The sequence below is a fragment of the Gymnogyps californianus genome, chromosome 17, assembly GCF_018139145.2.
Source record: "Gymnogyps californianus isolate 813 chromosome 17, ASM1813914v2, whole genome shotgun sequence".
Classification (NCBI taxonomy): domain Eukaryota; kingdom Metazoa; phylum Chordata; class Aves; order Accipitriformes; family Cathartidae; genus Gymnogyps; species Gymnogyps californianus.
Window position 1 is genome coordinate 9097935 of NC_059487.1, and position 16886 is coordinate 9114820.

General features: G+C 43.2%; 1 protein-coding gene across 1 annotated transcript in view; it reads right to left on the reverse strand.

Moving 5' to 3' along the window:
- NFATC2 (nuclear factor of activated T cells 2) overlaps nucleotides 1-16886 on the reverse strand; it is an 89277-nt gene that overhangs the window by 19917 nt on the left and 52474 nt on the right. The window contains exons 7-9 of the mRNA XM_050907182.1: nucleotides 12466-12521; nucleotides 11417-11543; nucleotides 9153-9848 (exon numbers count right to left, since the gene is read on the reverse strand). Of these exons, the coding sequence (XP_050763139.1) occupies nucleotides 9153-9848; nucleotides 11417-11543; nucleotides 12466-12521 (879 nt within the window). The remainder of the gene's footprint in view (nucleotides 1-9152; nucleotides 9849-11416; nucleotides 11544-12465; nucleotides 12522-16886) is intronic.

The following is a 16886-nucleotide window of genomic DNA, read 5'->3' on the forward strand; positions in this document are numbered from 1 at the left end:
TACAGACAAAAAGTCCCCCATCAACTATCCTGCCTAGCAGGATGTGACCTTAACTGGAAAAGTTCTGCTTGTGTGAATAATGCTGAGAATCCAGCCATTTTTCTATAGTAGAAGACTTTATAACTGGCTTTCAGTTTGCACCATAAATAGACTGTATATCTTTAAGATGGTTATTCTTGCCAGGCATTTTATTTCACAATAGTTAAAGAAATGTGCAGATGTTGTCCAAACTTTTCAAAGCAGCAGGGCTCTTTGCAGCTGCATGCAAGATTTCAGAAGTGCAGTTCAAAAATGGCTCAAGCTGCCTTTTCACTAGCCATCGCAGGAGGAGCTGAATCCTCCCATGTATTATTGTGCTTTAAGGGGAGAAAAGACCCCTACCCTTTTCCCATCTTTGCACATTCTTAACATTAACACAATTTGTAACAAATGAAACTGTGAAGAGCAGCAATGCCAAACCCAGGCATTCAGAGTTCATGAGTCAGGCCTCTAATAATCATGAGATTGGTTTTAAAATCACGCAATCAGCCCCCCGCCCCCAAAGTTGCATCATTCTTGTCTGCCTGGATTTTGAAAGATCAAGACACCAAGGCTCATATTTTTAATGTTTTGGTTTTTCTTGGATCAGACTTTAAAAGATCACTAAGAAAAAAATAACTCGTATTTTGCTAGAGTCACCTGCACAGGGACTTTTAAATGGCTATAAATATTCCAAGACTCACAATGAAATTGCAAAGAATTAGCAAAAGCTTCAAGCTGCCATGTGGATGAAAGCCAGTTCAGTGGTTATACTTATTCAATTACATCGTGCTAATTTTAAAGGGGAGATAACAGGATAAACTGTGAGGACAAATATATACCTAGCTGCAGGTTCCTTATATAATTGTCAGGGAGGGTACAACTCCCCTCAGCAAAGCATCTTTCTAATAAATTAATCCAGCCCATTGCATCATCTTTGCTGGAAGTTACTAACACTAGGATTCATTTTGAGGTGGTCAACATACAAAGCAAGCAGGCTGAGCTCGTGCAACTATTGCCCGTGTGAAAATCCCTTATGTTACATAGGCTGTAGCTACCCCTACAAGTTTAGCCAGCTTAGCAGCACTGGCATTGCTGGTGGAAACCCTTCTTCCAATGCAGACATAGTCATCCCAGTACAAAAGCCTTTCAGTGAAACAGCTGGTGGTGGTTCCCTGACTTGGCATAAGCTGTGCTGATTCCAGTGTTTTTACACCAACAGAGCTGTGTCTATACAAGAGCTTTTACCATAATAGCTGTGTTAGCAAAATAAAAAAAAAAATCAACCACCTTAACCAGCATAGTTATGTGGTAAGCTGCCTAAGTGTAAAACAAGCCTTGTTAAAGGTTTCCAGAGAGCGCCTGGTTCAATGCAACATGGTGAATTTAGTTCTAGAAGGAGTTAACTCCCTTTCCTGCTTTGCACAGTTTTGTTATAAGCCATTTCCTATCCACACATTTCTTGCTTCTCATCTCCAAAGCCCTCATTTTTAAAAAATGTTGTCAAAACAGTTATGATTTTGACTGAACTGAAAGAATTGCTGCGTAAAACACCCAGTGTCACCCCTAGCTGGCAGGAAGACCCCTGATTCATTTTCCTTACATCCTGTACTTGCTCATAGGACAGCTTCGCTCTGTCTCCAGACTTTGCCCTAAGAAATGAGGGTGTTTCTAATAGACACATCTGTTCTTGGTGACAGGCAGCATATTACTTGCCAGCAATCAATCGTTCACTTCTAGAAAGCAGGTAGTATTCTTTGATACATGCAGTATGAAAAGAGTGAGTCTGGTGGAAAGACAGAAAAAGGAGAGAGTAGCTCTGCCAATCCCTCCCTTCAGTGCAACACGTGTTTTAACAACCTACAACATGGCCAGCGCTGCCCCAGCTCCTGCACACCTGGACAACAGCTTCACGTGCCTTGGGTACCCCCACGTCCGTGCGAGGGAGGCAGCCGGGGGGACGTGGCAGCCTGGGATCCCCTAGGCAAGTTACAGTTTTACCAGTGACTTTTTGCATCAGCTGGGGCAAGTAATTTAATAGCTCTGTGCCCTGCTTCACCCATCTTTAAGAGCTGGGGAAAAGCTTCTCTGCTTCTTTCTGCAGTGGAATTATTTTAATTCATTACCGTTTCTCTGCATTGGATGAATAGTGTCACTGGACTGAAAAATGTTATTGTTGTTATCCCTTTAAATTGAAAGTGGATTGAAGGAATAAAAGTAAATGTATGGTCTATTTTGGCAGATGTCTTCCAACAGATGGGTGTCTATGGTCTTCTTTATAAGAGCTGTCTGCCGTCTGTGATTCAGACCATCTAAGGAATGCCATGAGCGTGGAGTAAATGGACAGCAAGTCTGGGAAAGGACTTTATTGTGGTTTAGAAGCTTTCAATTCCCAACTGCATGAACAAGTTCTTTTTTCAAGTAACTCTTTGCCAGTATTTCAAAACTGTAATTGAAAATTGCTTGATGCCTTCCGAAAACGGAGCTCTTTCTGCTGATAAGAGTCCACTGGTTTAGCCTTCAAACGGTGGCATGCCTTCCACCAGCAAATCACTAGAATTGGGGTTTATTGTCTTGGTGCATCAGTTCGTGGTGGGACCCTGCCCCTCGAAGCACCGAGAGAGCGTTCACGTACCCATCCTGCAGTGTGAGTTCTTGGCGGCGGTGCCCGTGGTCTCCTAATGGAGTCTGCATGTTCTTTTGAACAGGAAACGCTTTGTAACACAACTTGCCTGTGGGCACTGACTGCACCAATTAAAGATTCCTGAGCTCGAGAACAAAGAGGTGCCAGTGGAACTATGGTTTTAATCACTTGATTCATTTTCTTCCTTCCTCCACTGCTGATTTTGGATGTATGTTTTTTTCTTTTTCTTGCTTTGTTTTGTTTTGCATGTTTTTAGGCAGCAGGACAGCCGCTCAGCAAGACTGCTGGGGAAAGAGCAGTCTGGAAAAGCGGCTGGATTTCTTTGAATTTTCAAATAGCAAATCGTTTCTAGAGGTGAAGAAGAACATCAGATGCCAGCCTGCCGTGACAATACTTAGTTCTTATTCAGGTATGCAGCTTTTTTGTCTGAGAATCCATGTGAGTTTTAGTAACATGAATTAATTAAATGCTTAACTGTACTAGAGGGAAGGATAACAAGATACTTTTAAAGAATGGTAAACTGAGGTACAGGGAAGTTAAATACTTTGCTGAAAGGCCAAGCTCAAACACAACCCAGGAGACCTTCCTCCTGATACACTGATCCTTCTACTTCCTGCCAACAGACTACAGGTTTTTGGGAGCAGAACCACCTTTTTGTTCTCTTTTCATATTGCCTCTAGAAAAGCAAGACTCTGGCAAATGACTGGGGGACTTAGATCCTAACACAACACAAACCCACAACAGCAGTGATCCAAAAATAACGCATGTAGTGTACCCATGGAGTGCTGTAAGGTCCCAATAGAGAACATAAAATCTGGAATAATGTGAGTCAGAGCTTCAAGAATGAGTCTGATGAATACATAGATTTGCTAGAGTGTTCGAGCGAAATGTTTTGGAGAACATACATGCTTCGCTCTTAGTCAAACTCTGCCTGAGCAGGAATGACCACACCTTCTATGAAAAGTAGTTCTAATTAAAAACAGAGCATGGCTTTTTTTGATGCAAATTGTTGCTCTAACTGAACCACAGCCCATTTGCAACATTCAAATTCACTCCTGTCTAAAATGCCAGGAAACAGGAACATTTCCCCCTCTGCCCTGTACTGCTATTTTACTCTGCATGGACACAAGATGAAAACTACAAACCAAATTAAAACATGCTCTTAAAGCCACCATCTTCTGTGCTTTCTGGGGATGAAAACAATACAGTGTTAAGAGAGAAAAGCAGCTTCTCTACAGCCAGGCAGGCGGCCGAACCCCTGGCCCCTGCTAGTGTGGCTCTACTGCTCTAATGCACGGAGGGCTTAAAACTGCCTTCACCATGCAGCTGAGGTTCCCCCAGCACAGGGAAATCCCCAGCTGGCAGCAAGCTGACAGAGCTGGCTTCGTGCCACCCCCTCCTCCATCCGCCGTGCAGGGGCTGGGGAGGGCGAGCAGGATGCTCACAACGTGCTAGTACCCAAGCCAAAGCCCTACGGACTGCGCTGGCTGCAAGGGGAGGCCCTGTGTCCTGCCTTCCCTCCTGGCTGTACTGACCGTCTCGTTTCACCCGCACACGCACGCCGGTCTCCCCAAGGAGCACACGGAACCAGCGCAGATGCAGAGCGGGTTGCTGCGCGCTGCGGCAAGGGTGGCGAGAGACCAAAGCCGGCAGGAAAGAGCTCGGTCCCGGACTGCCGCTTACTCAGGGCTGACACAGTAGCTTTGCTTCTCGGGTCCCCAGGAGACCCAGGGTTTCCTGGAGGTACACCCTGCTCAGGCTTCTGCCTAAGAGCTACCGGGCTAAGGAGAAAAAAGCTGGTCAGAAAAGAAAGATTATTCCTGAACGTGGAGGAAAGAAGGGATTTGAATTTCATCTCATGGCACTGTGGGGACAGACTGCAGATTTTCTTGTTGTTCAATGAAGGAACACAAAAAGAAAATGTAGGGACCTCACACACTCCGAATGGTCTTGGTTGAGACCCATGGTTAGGGCAATGGTTACTGCGGTGGGGAGCAAAACTGCACAAGTTAACACATTGCTTGTAGCAAAGGTGATCGAAAGTGCTGGGTGATTTACAAGCACCACATTGCACACCCTGCAGATCCATTTTCTAATGAAATATCTGCTGTATCCGAAATTTTCTGTGAAATAAATGAGTTGACTATAAAACATCTCTGCTGATTGGCAGTCTGATAAACCACTACACAAGTATCTGCCTTGCTTTTCTCCTCCCCATTAAAGATTACTGGTGCACCAAAAATAATTTAGAGGTGCTGTATCAAGCAGACAGTTCTGAGTGTCAGATGTGGTTAGATAGTTACTATTTGAATAATGACAATCATTTTTCTCTGTAAAGTAAAAAGCATACAACATGACAGCTGAACCGAAAAGAACTAAATCTAAGGCAGGCAAGTTGATAACATTCAAGACAACAGCTACACATGCATTATTTGTATATGGAAATAGCCTAACACCATACTTGACACTCAGTCTCTACAAGGCACTTCTCGATTGTGTCGCATCTGAGTGCTTTAGAGTCTGTGATGCATTTATCCTGCCATTGCTCTTGTCACACAATTCTCGTATCTCTGTGTCACAGATGGGGAACTGTAGCACACGGCAGCTGAGCGGCTTCCCCAGGGCTACACAGGAAACCTCTGGCTCTGCAGCACGAGCATGGGCAGTCCAGGGCATGACCAGTGCCCCAAGCCCTGGGTCCCCCTCTCTCTCGATTCTGCCCCACCAAGGGATTTTGGACGGTGCTGTAAATAACTGATTTTTTAACTGGGTTTGTGCTTTGAATAGCTAACCTGATTGCTCTGAAGGTCCTGGAAGAACTAAGTTCTATTTGTCAACATATTTCTGTGGTTGGTTGTGTAGTTTTTACCATTGCGGGTGGTTTTGGTTATGAATAATATTAAAACAAGACCTCGGCTGCAACGTGCTGAGCACTCTCTCATCCTATGGCTTTCACTTGCATTTGAAGCTAATCACTGCTTACCAGCATTAGGCTGGCACCTGATGCGTCCTGAAGGATCTCCTGACCATGGCTTATCTTCACTCCCAGAGTATTTCCAACAGTAATGAATCTGAGGCAGAGGTATGCAACAAAGGTTTCTCTGCCAATTTTTCATGAATAGTCCCTTCCTCTGGGGATTCATCTTTACACTATTTGATATCAAAAAGTTACAGGTACATAAATTTTTTTGACAGAGAAATATAGAGGTATATAGAGGAATACATATATGAAGGTATACATATGTGTGACTGTCTAACCTGCATCAGTCTGCCTAATGGCTGCATTTCCAAATCCAACTTCTAGGACTTGATAGCTAGACCCTTCCTTCCAGTAACCACGCGTTTCATAATTCTGTATGGGAGGGGAAAGTTGAGAAGTTGCAAGGGGGCTGCATAGGCTGGGCTAGGCACCTCTTGCTCTGAGGTAGCACCGGCAAGAGGAGAATAGGGGCAAATGTCTCCTTCCAAGAAAGCATATGGTAGGTCTCTACATCTGCAGTACAATCAGAAATGAGCTACAGACATGCCAAAGTTACCATTAAGGTAGCCAGTATGCATGGTACCTGTTGTGCAGCTACTGCACAGAGTTCCTCACACATGGCAAAACCCACCTGAGAAAACAGGTAAATACTTGCCATCACCTGCCTTAAGGTCCATGCTGTTTTGGCTACACTGCTAGTGCTATTCAACCTCAAGAACCTACAGCTTTGTGAGCTATGGTCACACATTTAACTGTAATCCTCCTGTGGAGGTGGAACCAGCTCTTATCTTTACAAGGCAGGAGGTAAAGACAGGTTAGGTGTGCTAAGTCCCCAGTATTATGTGCCCTGTGGAGCAGTGAAGGCTCTGAGCAAAGAACAAACCATGGTCTCAGGAAGAAGGACAAATACTTTTTTTTTACAGCAGGGAAGATAAGAAAATAATGAAGGGTCCTGCCAGCAGTGGCATCAGGAAGCTGGAAGAGGTAAAGAGAAATAGCAATTGTGTTAGCTATGAGATATTCTTTTCTGGTCACTTCCAGGATAGCTCAAAGACTGGGACAGCATACACACTGTGAGAGGCAACAGCTTCAGGAATGAGGAACCAACAGAGCAGGGCTTGTCCCAGGTCACTCAAGAAGTTCGTGGCAAAGCTCAGAATAGAAGCAAAGTCCAGAACACCAAGGCTGTGCGTTAACCACGAAGGCAGAGGACAAGAGTTGACGAGAGGAGGTCACAACCGTAGAAAGGGATGAAAGCTGGACTGTCAGCAGAAACACGGAGAAAGAAGAACAAAGAAGAGGGAGGAGGAAGATGGGGGAAGGGAAGAAGAACGAAGGGAAGCAAGAGACACCAAAACAGTGATTGCCCAAGAGTCTGTGCATCAGCGGCAGTGGAGCGCACTCATGCCAAGCCTGGCTGGGGAACCATCAGCTCAGTATCTATCCGTGAAAAATCACAGCAAGACCTAACAGCTCACTTTATCTCAGAAGAGCTTTCTGGATAAAAGGGATTTGAGGGTAATGCCTCCATAATCCTTTGGGTTTGCTTTCTTTTAATACTATAAAGCACAAAAATAAACTTTCTAGTCAGGAAAAATATGGCTTTTGTTATGTTCTGAGTCACTTTTCCCCAGCAGCAAACAAAGTGGCTTTTCAATTCAAGTCCTGAACATTTCAGAATGAAATGTTTTGCAAAGTCCTAAAGTAAATCACAATTGTCCAAGACACTTCTAACTAATGTACACTCACTGAGGTCAGTAAAGAGACTGCATGTGACCGATCTTGCCTGGTCTGACTTGGGTGGCATAACTGATAAATTAATCTCTAGTTGAAATCAATTCAGGATGATCCAGTCAGCCAAGCAGAAGCCTGGAATTTCATTATTAACTTGCTGCTGTTCTGCCTAATGGCTCCTCTTAGCACGGAGGTCAAGCGCATCCCTTGTAAGCTATGCTATAGTTACACATTACTGGCCTGATTCAAAACCCAGTGAAATTAATTTTGCAGTCCATTTTGGGAGTTCATTTAAGTGGACTTTGGCTCGACTCTGAAGTTTGCTAGCTTTAACTTCAAGATTCTTTCTTTTTCATTTCTTTATCAAGGTTTGTACCAAGTATTTTTAGAAACGTGGAAGAATCTCTCAGCTTCTCATATTAAAAGTACCTTAAAACACAGTGTTCAATTTTACTATTAGAAAGATCATCTTGCTTTGTCATCATGCTCCATTCCCTGAATGGGAAGTGGATTTTACTCAGCTATTTTCTTGCAGATCCAGCAAATCTCCTAAATCAAATTCACTGTTAAAACCCAATTCAAGACTCCTCTTCAGACAAGGGGACCAGTAAAAACTCTCCAGATTTTACTGTGATGGCACCAAAGCCGTATCAACCACATTTCAAACACAGACTAATGGAGAAAACCATCCAAACTCTGCTCTGCCCACAAAAGCAGCAATGAAGACTGTACATGATACAGCCACAGAGCACTCAGTACCTAAGTTGAAGAAAGTAAAACTTTCATGGGCACAATTTCACAACTCTAGGTGAGTAACTGCAGTAAAAATACCAAACTACTGGGTGCTTACAAAGCACGTAACAGTGCACATTCACAAGATCAAACCATGCATGCAATTGCCTAGACTGAGAGCACAGCAGCAGTGAATCTATGTGAAAATCAGGTCCATACTTCATGCATAAGAACACTCTGTATCTGCAGCAATATATCCAGCAACCTCACTCTGCTCCCACTAAAATCAATGTCGGTTTTGCTACTGGCCTTTATGATTGCAGTGTCCAGCTGCACTATTAACTTTGCATTGATTTCCTCTTGCAAGGAACATACTTTAATAAAAGAACCAATCAACCAGATTGCCAATATCTGCCTACCTAAGAATAAGCAGGATATGTTCAAAGAAAGCTTTACTCTAACTTATATTCATTCCTAAAGGCTAAATCTGCTGGGCTCACAACAAAGAAACAGCATTGTTTTACTTATCAATGTGCTACTGTTCATCTAGAACATCTGCAATAGTTTTGCCTGCAGCACAACCCCATTCATTACAGGCCTTGATAGACTGTTCAATGGCCTTTTTTTTTGGTACAAAATGTACAAAAGCATTTTACAAAGTGGACTTTGCCCTGATATGAATAATAAAAAAATAATTTAAAAGTGCATTTTGTTTCAGATTCTCCATTTTCCAAACTAACCTTTGGCAAATGGAAACAAAATGGCAACAGCTTGAAACCTGACAGCTCCCTCCATGGCATGAAGCAAGACAGAGTGTTTCTGCAGAACACTATGGTTTTTGCTCAGTTGCCGAAGTGCATTGCCATCTACCAAAAATGCAGTTGAGGAAAGACCAAAATGCAGCATGAGCAAACAGCAAATATCCACACCCATCAAAAGGAGGCCCCGTTCGTTTTGTGCCGAGGAACAGGTGAGATTTATAAGCCCTAAACTTCCTCCCTCCCTCCAACAAGCCGACCCATACAAAAGAAGAGCGGTGCTTACCGTCATCCAGATATGCTTGGTCCAGATTCTGTTCCTGTTTAATAGTGACTCCAGCTGGTAACACTTCTTTCTGGTCGCTAACCGGTGGTCCATTTTTTGCTGCTCGCTGGCCTGAGGCTGTCTGCTGCTGAATCACGGTAGGATATGAACTCGGACTTAACCTTTGTGCTTGACTGACCTGGGGCTGGCTGGATCTTGCAACATTGGACGTAAAATTTTCACAGCACATGATGTGCTGAAATTCTTGGTGACTTCCACACCTCAGCTGCTGGTTGGTTGGAGAATAGTGAATCACTGGAGAAGACTGCTGGTTGCCTGGAGAGTGGTGGAGCACCGCTGAAGTTTGGCCTGGAGAACCAGCGTGCACCAGCACTGACCTATGGGCATCTGAAATAGCGACCGGTGTAGCCATCAAATTGGATTGCTGGTAGCCCAGTTGGCTCGGGCTAAGGCTCTTGCTTCTTTGGTATATTACAGCGGCTGGATTCTGCTGATGGTATCGAGAATCAGGAGAAGAAAGGCCTGAGCGCAACTGCTGGCAAGGAGCCATAGTGGCCACAAGACAGGAAGGGGATTCGGTGACCATTGTATGCTGTGAATAGTAAGGCTGTGTTACTGTTCCCAGACCACTGTGTACTGTATTGCAGATTAAGGCTGGATCATAGTCATCAACGGGCTCTGTTTTGATTGATGGTACTAGAATAAAGCATGCAAAGGACATTATTCGTAACAAGCTGATGAGAAACAGAGAGGTTTTCCTTGAAGTAATAAGAGATTTAAGCTGTTTACAAGATTTGCACGTGCGAGCTCATATCTTGCAGGCATTGAGTTTAATAAATCACATATATGCAATCATGGCAGAGTCTCTCTAGAAAGCACTCTATACTAAGACGTTCTTTAAAATCTTTAACGATCTATTTAACCGTGAATTTCTGAAAATCAAAAAAACCCAATACTTTAGCTCATTCTGGGACATAAGCAAAATGAGAAGCCATAGATAGGTGTTTCTTGTAGTACTTCCATCTCAAAGGAAGACTGGATAACTAGAAATCCTATGACATATACAACTCCTCTCTTTCTGTCATACATTTAACCAGCGACCAAAGGCACAGCTGAACTACTTTAGGGCTTTCTTTTTAGTTTCTTTGCTACATGTAACTTCCCCAGTACTGAGAGCTGAAGATCTTTCTGACACCAACATTTAAAAGACCACGATTTTAGTGAGAGTTGTGTGAATCTTGGTGTGAATAAATGATCGTCCTCTACAGACAACTTCTCACATTTCTAATGCTTTTTTTGTCAAATCTTCCCCAAAACTCAGTACAGAAAAACCATACAATGGAAGCCATATAATGGTCATGCAACTGGGTTATTTTTTGGAAGTATAAGGTTTCCTTCTCTGAAGTGGTCTATTTTAGGGATCGTATTGAGATAGTATTGTACTTATCAATAGTATTCCATAACAGAACAATTTAGCAACTATAAGAAACCTTCACATTGGTGATATCCTATACAGTTCATAAATTCATGGAGAGGACCAGAGATTTTCAGCCTGGAGGAGACCTAAATAAGAATCAGAATGAGTGTTTGCCCATCCTTAGAAACCAGTCAAATTAAGACATCATTTTGAAGCTTGCAAAAAATCTGGTACTGTTATTTTATCCTTTCTGGTTTCCACAAACACAATACTCTGATTTTCTCACAATATTTTTCTCCCAGCCAAAGCTGAGAAATTCTGGGAATCTCATTAGTAATCCTATTGCATTTATTGTGACATGGCTCACCAATTCTCAAGAGGAAGAACATCAGAAAAGCATTCATATTTTTTTCAACCAGCCTCATTCTGAAGAATATATATTGCTCATCTTCCTCCATACCAAGCCCTTGTTACTTTCCCAGATCTGATGTTATCTTACTGTCGTACACGTCCGCTGGGGAAGGCAATGCTCATGGTTTTCACAGGGTCACATCATGTCACAGACTGAGTCTGCTCCCACTGAGGCTGTTGGCAAACTTCCATCAAGTGAATGGGGCAGCATCAGCCCATTGCCAAGATAAATGTCCCCTTAAATTTATGGGAAATTCCTGATCATAAATCACATGCATCCTTTAAACCAAACAGTTGTTGAGTACTTAGCTGCACTCAGCTGAATTAACATTAGTAAAATTTAGATCCTCAAATAATGGCAAGAAAACAACATAGCAGAAAATAAAATCTTGCTCATGAGAACTAGGCAACAACTCGCTCTGTCCTTGAGAATTACCTGGGTGATAGGTAAAATGCTGGGGTTGGCTTCTTTTTCTTTTCCCATTGATGACGTAAAAATTCACCTTCACAGCTGTGCGAATGTGCTTGTTACGGTACTCTGGTACTTCTACAAAAAGCATGCTCTGAAACAATGAAAGATGACAATATAGAATTAGTAACTGAGGCTGACCGCAGATTCTTGGGTGCATCTCCCATTACATGTCCAGGCATAAAGGAAGAGAAATCTTTCTATTCATCCCTATAAAGACTGGTATGAAAAGAAGAAAGGAAAAAAAGGGCAGGTGGTGACAGACTAGAAGATTTTTGGTACTATGAAGCTGGTTTCTATGTTCTATATTCTGTCTGGTACTTGATGTTGTCCTGAACTTGGAGAAAGAAGTCTCAGCTACAAATAAAACACACAGAATGGTGATAAATGCGGCAGCACTGTTAATCACACTGTGCTTGATAAACAAGTCTGTATTGCAGAATTCCCTCTTTTTGTTAGAATAAACTTGATTATTCTATAGGCTTTTTACTTATACACAGCTGGATCCCACTTCCATGGAAATTAACAGCAAGTCTCCCGTTCTCTTCCGCAAGGACAGGCATGGCCCCTGGCAATGTAAGTGCTAATGCACTGAACGACTACAGTAAGGTCCCATTAAGCAACGTGAACAAAGAGGCTCATTCCCTTGAAAGATCAATGTTCATTTTAAATACTATAGTACAAATCCTGTCCTGCAAAGTACAGAGTACCCAAGACTTCCATACAGCTGAAAGGAAGTCAGGACAGCCAGCATCCTGCAGAGGACTGGGCTGATACAATAGAGTCTTCTGCAAAAACACAAAATCTAGCAGTTACTCAATTTGCTGTGGGTTACTGCTAAATGAATAGTTTCTTTTTGCAACACACTTACTGCTGAAGCATTTGACATTTGTTCATCACAGCAGTAAGATAGCTGCTCTTTCTGCTTTTGAGAAACTCTTTGAAAACTACCCCTTGAATACAACTTGCTGTCTGAGAAGCCCAAGGAGAGGACATCCAATGTTTTGCATACTTACAGGCTGGCTCTTATCTTTGTCCACTGTTGCCTCCATCTCCCAGATCTGCTGCCCATCTAGAAGAATATCACAATATTAACCTCACTGTATTTTTTTAAATCATAAAGTTTGACTTAAAAAAAAGGAGACAAATTAAGGGCACCAAGTTAGCAAAGCTCTCAAAATGGACTTAATTTCAAGCACCTTCCCAGTCCTAACCAAAAGCAACAGCATTTAATTTAAACATATCATTGAACACTTCTCTTGCCAGGAAAAGGCTTACATGCATATTAAAATTAAATGTTTATGTAGAAATTAGCCAAACTGAGGAATGAAGTATTTAGTACAGGTGCAACATCTGCTTTTTACCAGACTTGATTTCAGCCAGCTTGACTGATGGAGGGCATCAGAAGGTCAGATAACTTGTTAGTGGTCACATTCGGTCAGCAGCTCAGCAAACTTTCCGCTATTTTAAGCTAAGACCACATGGCTCCCCACCAGTGTGGTAAGTGGTGGAATGGGCGAGGAGGTGGAGGAAGGACTAGCTAAAAAACAGATCTCGTATGGGGTGAGTGGAGATGGAAGCAAGCAAATTGAGCCACTTCAGGGCTGATTTTTAGAGGTGCTGCACAGTGAAACTGGCAGATGCTCTGAACTCTCACAGGAACGTAGGTTTTTCTAGAAGTAGTTCAACAGGGACAGATTCTTACCGTAATTGGGAAACCAGCTATATAGGATGCTTGATTTCTGTTATGCATGCTCTCTTACTATTTATACTTGTTTCTTATATGTGCAATATGAAACTTCAGCACACGATATCTAGCAATACATCTCCTCTGATAGAGGAGCAAGCCCAACATCTCTGACAGTGGATCTGCGCCTCAGCACTGCCACCACTGTGGGCTGTGACAGAGTGCCACCGGCAGTCCTAAAGTCACATAAAGCACCAAATATTCACTGTACTCAGTGTAAAAGCACCTCATTGCATGTGTGACAGCCTCTACCTCTGAACCACTGGAAGTCTTTCTGCTCTTAATTACATCCACGCAGCTCATCTCCATTCTGAGTTACACAAAATTGTATTTATAGAGGAAAATAAAATTTGATCCCCGTGTATGGAATACCATCAAAGTAACGCCCGTGCTATAAGAGTACATCAGTAGTGACAGGACATTTGTACACAAACTGGGTGTTTCATCTAGCTACAAATATTTCTTAAATCTACTGTCGCCCACACTTCCCAGAAACATCTTTTAGCAATGCCTGCCTTATTACTGTTTTTTTTTTTTAAGATTTTAATCTCTACCCCTTTGATTTTTATATTCTGCTGAGCCTTTTAGCCAAGCAATTTGCAGAAAAAAAATACTGATGGGAAAAAAAATTGCTTCATACCTTTCTGAAAGCTTGATTTTAAAATGAATAGGGGACACGTATCCAAACGAACCTACGTGACTTGAAATACTGCAGCCGCAAGGCTGGTGTTTGCTTTAGAGAGGGGGAGGCAGCTCCCGGGCGCGTTTCTGCGGGGGTTCCCCAGACTGCATGCCCAGGTCTGGCAGCACGGGGGTGGAAGTCTCCTAAAAACAGTCCTTCTCACAGGACTTCTTATTTTTCCCAATTCTTGGAAATTCTGCAAGAGCTGCTTTTGTCCTCTGTTATTTAAGTACTTCTGCTTCTGGCAAAAAGGGAAATGAAAGAGTATTTTTAAATGCATTTTGCATTTTTTTTTGTTGTTTTCCTCTTTGTTCTCCACTCCGTGCAGACAATGAGCTGACAGATGTGCTCGGCTCTCCGGACAGCTTCTCCCTGAGAGGGACTGGAGCTGCTGCTCCACGGCCGGGCCGGGCCGGGCCGCAGCCCCAGGGAGGGCCCTGCCTGCCCCAGCTCCGCGTCCTTTCAGCCCAGGGGTCCCTCCTAGCATGCCCACCGCAGCAGGCAGGACCTCACCTGCCCCAGCACCCTACACCTGAGAGACCTCTGCTATGTTTTGGGCCCTAAAGACACACGAGGGAGAGAAGGGTTTTCCCCGAGGCCATCGCCAACAGCGTGCCCCTTCCTCCCTCAGGATGGGCCAGCTCCCCAGGGCGTTCGGGCAGGGTGCCTGGCTTGTGGTGGGGCAGAAGTGGGCACACAGCGCTGGCTGGGCCTCCTCATCCCCGATCCTTCCCACTGGGGACGTGGAGGCAACCAAGGAATAGCTGGAAGTTTGGCTCCGTCCATCAGTTACCTGTGAGGAAGAGCCTCACAGGGGGAGAGAGGGGAGAGGGAGCCCGGGCCTCCAACACCTCACGCCACTACTGCCACAGCATTCTGGTGCAAGGAGAAAACGCTAAATAATTCTGACTTTTTCCTTTTTTTTTAAGTGTTTCAAGTTCCCCCACAGTGAGTCAGTTGTCTTTTCTCCGCTAACATGTGGATTAGTGACAGACTGCCAGAGCAGAGACAGCCTAAGCAAGCTGTGTAATTAGAGCCAGCAAGGCTCTCGCCTGATTTGCTGTTCAGCCCTCACATCCCAAAGGACCGCTGTGCAAAGGAGTCAAAAATACTTCATTATTTAACAATAAGCATTCGCTTTGGCCACTGCTCTGGACTGTTGCAGGTTAAATCTATACACCTATTAACACAGCTAACTCTTAACCATTGTTGAAATGGTAAACATTTCGGGGAAGGGGGAAGCCAGCAAATACTGGGGGTTTAATCCAGCAAATACTAAATGTATTGTCTGATGACCAAGGCAGAAAATACTTAATGGGGGGATTCCTCTTCTAGGTGATCTTTGTGCAAAGAAACCATCATAGTATGTGTTAAGGAACTTCCCCACACCCCCAAAAAAACCCCAAAGGACAAATTTTTATAGTTCTCTGAGGAAAAGAGGAGGGAAAAGGAAACAACAAAATATGTCATAAAATAAGAGCTCTGATAGAGACACACATCGGGAACTGTCTAAGCAATGCAATATGAAGATGTCCTGACAAGGACAGCCAAGTGGGAATATTTGACATTGGTTTTCCTCCAGGCAGAATGTTTTCATCTTTGTTTCTGTACTGCTAAATTCAAACAGTCTGTGCAGATACAACAGCACTAACTTCACAAAGAAGGTAGAAATCAAAAGGATTTGTTGGTCCAAAATGCATTAAAAAAAGGAGAAACGGGCCTCCAAGTCATCTGCCGTATTCAAGAGGCCTGTCAAGCACATGCAACCACAATCACAGTGGATTTGATTTAGTAACTGAGCCACTGAAATTGCACTAAAAGGTAATGAAGCCAAGCATAAAAGTCAAATGATGTTTAGGCTGAGTCCAAAGTCTGTGGGGATTAAGAGTAAGAACAAGAATAAGCCCAACCAAACAAGAAATAAATGTATTTGGGGTTATCATTCTAATGATGATAGATGCTTCTGTTTGGATATATTCATGCTCGCGGCAGCTAAACAGGTTTCTAACAAATCTGTCAGCAGCAGCAATCCCTGTCCTTTAAGCACTGAAGCCCTGTTGAATATAACCACTCTGCAGCTCACTCCCTGACCTTTATACTGAAATATCATGATGCGGCTCCATCCGTCTCACTGCTTCACTTTTATAGTTGCGAATGTACAAACTTTAGCTCGAGACAATATTTGCTTTTCCTTTAACCCCTCTGGATATGCACATTACGGTGAGCTTTTGGCAGAAGGATGAGGGAGGCTGTGAATAAAATGAAAAAATACAACTGCATGCAGAATTCTCTCTCTACTTTAACCTATCCTTTTTGCTGGTAATGAAATCTTTTGACTATGCACACTCAGAGAGTTAATGGAGAGCAGGAGGAATAAACTAAGAAGTCTAAGGCCCATCTGTAGGACAATTCGAGGAAATTTTGAACAGAGAAAACTTGCAGCAAACTGTCAACACATTTATCATCTTTAGAATGTGGATAAATGAGATTTTTTTTAGGAGGAAATTAAAGTGGATGTTTGAAGAAAGTCATCAGCAAAAATGGGATTTTTATTGCAAGGATGTGCTAAAAATCATAATGTTGATATGACGGTAGAGCACAGCCCCCAATACAAAATGTGTCACGACCTGGGTACGCCAAAGTAGGCCCTTTTCTCCAGCGCCAGTGTTGCAATCCAGGTGGTGCCTAAACACTACAGATGCATTTTGCTTTGAGCAGGAGGTTGGGCTCAACGACCTCCCGAGGTCCCTTCTGGCCTTAATTACCCTGTAATTCTGTCATGCCACAAACCGGACAAATGAGTGGTCCCCTCCCTGCTTGCAAACCGAGAAGATTTAAGCCCCAGCTTGACTAATAACTTAATCTAAAGTCTACAAGTACAGATAGCTGTTTATTGCATATAATTAAACCTGCTTCGACAGTGGAGAGGTAAGAAAACTGCAAAAGAGCAACAGCATCATTTTTGCTGAAGTACTGTAAGAGCATGAGCGCACAGATGCAGAGAATAT